General features: G+C 31.0%; 1 protein-coding gene across 1 annotated transcript; it reads left to right on the top strand.

Moving 5' to 3' along the window:
* Positions 1-2,666: 2,666 nt before the first annotated feature.
* LOC121391266 (26S proteasome regulatory subunit 10B-like) lies at positions 2,667-7,026 on the top strand. The gene is given in 16 exon segments (XM_041522953.1): positions 2,667-2,784; positions 3,644-3,681; positions 3,683-3,767; positions 4,669-4,721; positions 5,085-5,102; positions 5,104-5,268; positions 5,366-5,453; positions 5,508-5,636; positions 5,825-5,881; positions 6,008-6,027; positions 6,030-6,110; positions 6,159-6,236; positions 6,287-6,371; positions 6,426-6,497; positions 6,907-6,950; positions 6,952-7,026. Coding segments are annotated over 16 exon segments (1,206 nt in total).
* The last annotated feature ends 563 nt before the right edge of the window (positions 7,027-7,589 follow it).

Below are 7,589 nucleotides of genomic sequence, written 5' to 3'. Positions count from 1 at the left end.
AGAGCTGTTAACAACTATTATAATAAAATAGCCTCGTTTCTGTACTGATATAACTGATATCACTTACATTTCAGCTGTCATCATGGCCAAATTTTTAATAGCATCTTCTTTCTCCTCCATTTCTTTCCTAACTTTAGGAGATGGACTTTGTAACTCATCTAAAATATCATCATCAGTTGCACTAGTAGGTAATGTGACAGTGGAAAAAGTGAGAGAAGTAGATGTTGCAATATCTGATTGTGTAGAGTGAGTGGAGGAGAGGGTGCTGGTTGTGAGAACAGAGGATGTTGAAGTAGTTACTGAAGATGGCCGACGTATTGAAATTTTCTTTCTTTTGCGTTCATTATTTTGGTAGGAAATTGGATTTTCCATTTGAGGTTTTTCTATTGAAAGATAATGACATGTTATTTGCTGAAAAATTAACAAAAAATCACTAAATTACCCGATAAATAATTAATTAATATGGTATATGCTGCTATGTACAAGTACTCATAGTCTGATACATAGATAATTTGGTAAGTAAACCTTTAGTTGGAGACACTTGAAAACTAAATTCAGCAATACTGTAATTAGCTCCGTTATGACAATGAGATGAGTCAATTCGAATGGAATGACTCTCGCTACTCATCACAGATGTTATCTTTGACTCTACATTCTTAGTTAACTGAGGAGTCTGTATGGGAAGAGGGACAAGAGGTAGAGAAGGAAGTGTGTTTTTCTTTGGGTGATTTATCATTAGCAGGAGGTATGATGTCATTTAGTTTAAAAGTGGAAGTGGTAGGTGTTGACTGATTGGTTTGTTGAATAATTGACTTGTGCTCTTTAATTTCATCAAGAGACTTAACTTTAATGGCTGCTATTTTCTCGAAGGAAGCTATAAGAGCAGAATAGTAGTACTATATTTAAATTAAGTGCTTTGCTTACCAATCTGCTGACACTGTTGTATTCGATCAACTATTGAGGGCTGGAAGAGGCGTGGTTTGAAGTGTTTGAAAGGACAGTGATTCTTACGACATCCTCCAGGTTGATTTTCCCCAGTAACAAGGTATAGCAGAGCGTTGTCTAAGAATGAACAATATATAGTTCATATCATTTCATATTATTCCATATTAACAACTTTTACCTGTTAGATTGAGAATGTCTAAATGCACACACTGGTCGAGTACATTTGCCATCCTTCCAAAGTTGACACAACCTCCTCATTACCAAGAGCTGCTGAGCAGTGCCTAAACTGACACTTATCACTCTAAATGTGACAAAGAAAATATTAACACAATATAATGTCAGTATGATATAATGTATTGTCAGTATGATACTTTTATATCAAAAAAGGACACCTATAGTGCTAAATACTGCTTACAGGTGGAAACAATGCTCAATTTGTCTTTGTTATCATTATATACAAACTATTTAACTAATAGAAAAATATACATCATCATTTATTATATAATAACTTGTAAGATAACAGTTACATAGAGAGACTGCCTAGCATATTAGGTAGTAAATAATTTTCTTATGAGGTAACATGTGTGTCTGTTATACCTTAGTACACTTTGAATAAAAGTAAAAATAACAATCTTCAGCTTGTGGATTAAAGTTGACTTTCGGTTGCTCTGAATTGGGGACATGAGGTGATGTAGGTTTAGTTATAGTTGTCATTACAACAAGTATTCCTATACAGAAAATAATAGAAACATAGAATCAAATACAGGATTATGTAAATAGATCAAATATTAGGTTAAAATAGTAACAGACAACTTTAGTAAACATACACACCTACGTTAAACAATACTCATAGGTGTATAAACAAGATCATATGTAATCTTGAAGCCAGACGTTCTTCAAGGAGAGGGAACATCTGGACAACTTGCATTCAAAGCTGAGCAACTATGAATGTTATTATAGTTTAAGATCCATGACTTCCTGTTATGGTACTTTGTTTTAACGCCTTGACAGTTGAAATGTTACTCTTGTCTAGTTTGTGAGTGTGCGTTTGAGAAATTATCCAAGAGGAAAAATCTGTCATCATCTTTGTCTCAGACAGTTAAAGAATTAATTTGTGAGCTCTTCAATAGAATTACTACTGAGGCTATAACTTGCAGGCATGGTCCCGTGTAATCATATGACACAAGTAATTTGATTGGTCTGCACAAAATTAGTGCAGAATGCCAGCTTTGAATGTGAATTTGTCCAAACACAATCCCTCCCCTTGTAGAACGTCTGGCTTTGAGACTAGATATGTTGCTTACCAATCCAATGTCAGTGCTCTTCAATAACAGTATACAAGATACAGGACAAGTAATTTCAGATATTGGGCCTCAAAAAACAGCAAAAAATTATTTAACATACAATGTGTACCATATTTTGTACATTAAATATAGTATCATTTAAAGCTCCACCTACCTGAGTTTTAAAGGTTGCAAATCTTTCGTAATAGATTTAATCTCGTTTTCCTTAACAAGGTCTCAAGAATAATCTATTATATAATGACCTTAAAATTCTTATAATGGAGCAAGAACTCTTATTCTTGTGACTTTCAACTGTAAGCTCCGCCCAATCAGTTGTTCATTACTAGGCAACAAAGGGTTAAAATATTAAACCCGCCCCTCGCTTTGCCCTCCATTTTTACACGAGTTCAAGTTGTATTGAGTAAGTATATTAAAAATATGGCGAGTTCAGGGACATCACAAATCGTTACTGAAGACCAAAGAAGACAGAAAGCTCTAGAAGATTACAGAAAGAAGTTAATTGAACACAAAGAGCTGGATGCCAAACTAAAGAAAAGTATGACATGAACATTGTAAAGAACATACTGTATATATCTACCTACATCAAATTGACTTTGATACCACAAAACAAGAATTTGGTAGAGTTTTGTACCATACCCTTGTATTGCTTGACAAAATATAACTTGTCAAATCTTTACTCACCAAGTACCATTTTAGTTATCTTTAACCACATGATATAAATATACTTGTACTTACATAGTTTTACTCTACTATTATATATACATGACTATTTAAAGTGACAAATAAAATTAAACTGCCAATTTTATCCTTCAACAATCTGACACGCTTGACAATTAATGAACTTTATTAACCTCTATTATGAGCACTATATGATAAGTGTGACTTGTCATGTTTGTAGTTTTTATACTCTTCCATAACTTCTTTGACCTTCTACACACAAGATATTACTGTAACATTATGTGTCTTAAAATTATAAAATGATATTACAATTGTTGTTTTGTTTTAAATTGAGTTATATATGTTGACCATTGACTCATATGACAATCACTGAATTTTGTTAGCATTTACGGTGACACTACATAATGAATATGGCTTGGTTTATTTTCAGAGCTTGTTTTAAACTAGATAGATTTGAGTTCAACCAAATCTAACTTGTTTGTTCTCGGTCTTTTAGCATTTTACAGTCTCTTTGTTAACTGTCTAACTTTTATGATTTACTGTAAAATGGCATAGTTATATAGGACAATTGATCTTGACAACAATACTTCATGAAGCAAATTTGAGTGCTATGTTGTTGTCAAGACCACACCTCTCAGAAAGGTGCTGTAATGTATTGTGTATGTCCTTTTTATATTATATTGTTTTTATGGAAAGTATTCTATTGTTGTCTGTAGTGCGTGAAGAATTGAGAGAACTTTCTAAAGATTTTGATAAAAAGTGAAGAGGATTTAAAGTCTTTACAGAGTGGAGTAGGTCAAATTGTTGGTGAAGTCCTTCGACAACTTACAGAAGAGAAATGTAAGTAATGTTACTGTTTGATATATATACTTTCTTGAGAATGTTAGATCTATGTTACCTCTGCATTATAACAGGTTATAGTACAAAGTTTGTCTATCTCTCTGTTGTATGCTGATAAATGTACTTTAATTTAACTCAAAAAACACTTAATAGTTATTAAAGGTCATTATTTTATGGTTATGGGCTATAAATTATGAATGTAAAATAGATTATCATTTATTGACAATTCTTGTAACAAAGTTTCTGACAGAATGTCACTATAAATGATAAGATTTAACATGATATTTGCTAGAAGGCAGTTTAAAATGAAACTTACCTTAACAACAAGTCACAAGTTAATGATCATTTCTAATAGATGTTGTCCATGTCACACATTATTGTGATATTGAATAAAATTGTTCACTGCTCATGATGAATGACCTGGATGAATACTTTTGACCAGTTCAAAAATTTATCTCTGCTTTAAAAAAAATCCAAGTTTGTATACTGACTGCAATAGTAACCAGTTAATTTAATAGTTCAATCTGTTAGTGCTATGATTTAAGACGTAGCTAGATAAAGTGATGAGCAGTCTGAAAACATTTAGCATTCTTTTAACTATATGTATTAGGAAGACATCCAAAATAAAATCATCATTGATGCAGTATATTAGGACCATTTTTCAAATATTTATCTTGCTCATTATTTAAACTAACACTAACAAAGTTTCTTTATATACTAATAAAGTTATTAGTCTGTTAAATCCATAAAACTAACCTGTAAATTATGTCCCAGGTTATTATAATTAATTAATAAGTTAGTAATAGCTTATTATTATTCTAAATAGTTTGGTTAATGTTGTAATTCAGTTATTATGAGGAAACATTCTACATTTTTAATGTTAATTTTTTATTTGCTATAGTTATTGTAAAGGCTTCTAATGGACCTCGTTATGTTGTGGGCTGTCGTCGTCAGGTAAACATTCACCTTCTCACACACACAAAAACATACACAGTTCAGTGTGACATGCATAAAACATAAACTGTTCAAATTTACATGATGTATTATTGATATCAATGAATTAAAGTTTACCTCTATGTTTGTATTACTATTTTACTAGTTTCTATAATTACCAGGTGGTATATTGTAATTAATAATAATAGAAAGAAGTACTTTTTATTTAGTACTCATTTAATTTATGTAAATAGTCCATACAGTGTAATGTCATATGTAATGTAGGAGGAGCTCATGCTATACTCAGTTGATAAGATTCACACTCACTACATAATAATGTCACTCTTATTTAAATGTAATATGTTCATATTAATGTTGTACTAGGTTGATAAAAGCAAGCTAAAAACAAGGATCTCGTGTAGCTCTAGATATGACCACATTGACCATTATGCGGCAGTTACCTCGTGAAGTAGATCCTCTGGTTTATAATATGACAGCAGAGGATCCTGGTGATGTCTCATATGCATCTGTGGGTGGACTCAGTGAACAGATACGAGAACTAAGAGAGGTAAGATCCTTATTAATTAGGAATATTAAATATACTTTTCATTTTGAGAAAGCAAATCCATCATTACCAAATATTAACAACTCTATACTATATACAGGTTATTGAGTTACCTTTAATGAATCCTGAATTGTTTCAACGAGTAGGGATTAACTCTCCTAAAGGTTGTCTTCTCTATGGACCACCTGGTAATAATACAAATCAATAGATAGCATAGTATCATTTAACTCTTCATATTATAGGGACAGGAAAGACTTTGTTAGCTCGTGCAGTAGCTAAGCAGTTAGACGCTAATTTTTTGAAGGTGGTATCTAGTGCTATTGTTGATAAATACATTGGAGAGAGTGCTCGTCTTATAAGAGAAATGTTTGGTAAATAAGTAAATCTGAGGATTTCATTGTCTATTGTGTCCTATATTTTGTATTTAGCTATAATTACTACTAAATTAGTAATATAGTGGATTCTAAAGATCATGTAAATGTGATGTGAAAATTGTGATATATTAAATAAAGCTGTCTGTGCTAACTAATAGATGTTTTTAATGTCTTTTTATACATAGCTTATGCAAAAGACCATCAACCTTGTATTATATTTATGGATGAAATTGATGCCATTGGTGAGTACATTGTCCTATTCAATACTTACAATATTTACTTATTATGTATTGTTCTTACATGTGTTATTGACATTTTCAAAGATTTTAACATTTCATTCTGCATGCTTATACTTTCTCTTTTTTTAGGAGGTAAACGGTTTTCTGAGGGGGAACATCTGCTGATCGTGAAATTCAGAGAACTTTGATGGAATTATTGAATCAAATGGATGGCTTTGATACTCTTGGACAGGTATATACAATACATGAAAAATATACATGTATATGTGCATGTACTCAGGTTAAAATGATAATGGCAACTAATAGACCTGATGTCCTTGACCCCGCCCTCCTTCGACCTGGACGATTAGATAGAAAATAGGTATATGATGATATTCATGTATATAGTATGTATATAGTATTTATTATGTAGAGATTCCTCTTCCTAATGAACAAGCCAGACTAGATATTCTTAAGATCCATGCTGCTCCTATTACTAAAATGGGAGAAGTAGGTAAGTTGTATACTATTGATCATAATAGTTATGTTACTTGAATATCATGTGTAGATTATGAAGGAGTTGTCAAACTCTCTGAGGATTTTAATGGTGCCGATCTTAGAAATGTTTGCACTGAAGCAGGTATGTACACTAACATATATGCATAGTTTTGTGTAGTAAAATGTCACAGAATAGATACTTTCTAAAGAGAAAGTCTACATAGAGGAACATAGTCAAGCATGCCAAGTTGGAAAAGGAATTATAGTATTTTTATTGCCTGGTATTTTGGTGTGTCTTATAATTTTTGTATCATGTGATAAATTACAGTTTGATTGTCTAGTACATTTGTTTTTGTATGAATAATTAAAATATGGGTAAACAAAGCACATAAACTATTGAAGCTATTGACTGACTTGATTTGATGCTTGTGTCTGTCTGTTCACGATAGCTTTTGGTAATTCTTTAGTTCCAAAACAAAAATTTGACATTGACTCTATAAATTATAATTTTATTTCTTTATTTTATGTTTATTCTAAATATTTCCTGTTAGGAATGTTTGCTATTCGTGCTGAACGTGATTATGTTGTTAATGAAAGATTTCATGAAGGCTGTTCGTAAAGTGGCTGACACTAAGAAATTAGAAACCAAACTAGACTATAAACAAGTTTAATTTGATTTACAATTAATAATGTTCACGGTATTCCATACTATTATTTAATCAACAGTATCTGTTACATACCTTAATATTGATAATTAATTATGTATTTTCTATTTAAAATGTACAAAATACTTATAAAGATATTTTCTTAAAGCCTTAAAATTAATATTTATAATAGTTGACAACTGGGGTGTGTTTCATTTGATCTGCAGACCTATTTAATCCACAATTCTCTGATAAAATTATTAATATTACAATGACTAGAAATATGGATATGTACACTTGCTTTGAATTTTGTCTTAAGCTTTTTTGTCAAAGCATTTGTCAGTGTAATATTTATATTTTATAACTAAGTATATGTGTTTTGTCGAACATTATTGATATATTCTTTATTAAGTAATGCATATCATGCATGTCCACACATGTCAACATAAAAAACAGTTTCTGTTTTAAAATAAATAATTTGACCATATAATAATGATGGTGATGATTGATTTTGTTTATAGTGATAAATTACATTGCCACTTGATAAGTGATGATTGGTATATTCTCTTATTACTAAATATAGACTCTGC

Source organism: Gigantopelta aegis, unplaced genomic scaffold, assembly GCF_016097555.1.
Source record: "Gigantopelta aegis isolate Gae_Host unplaced genomic scaffold, Gae_host_genome ctg2025_pilon_pilon, whole genome shotgun sequence".
Taxonomy (NCBI): domain Eukaryota; kingdom Metazoa; phylum Mollusca; class Gastropoda; order Neomphalida; family Peltospiridae; genus Gigantopelta; species Gigantopelta aegis.
Note: the sequence above shows the minus strand (reverse complement) of the source record. Positions and strands in the feature narration are given on the sequence as shown.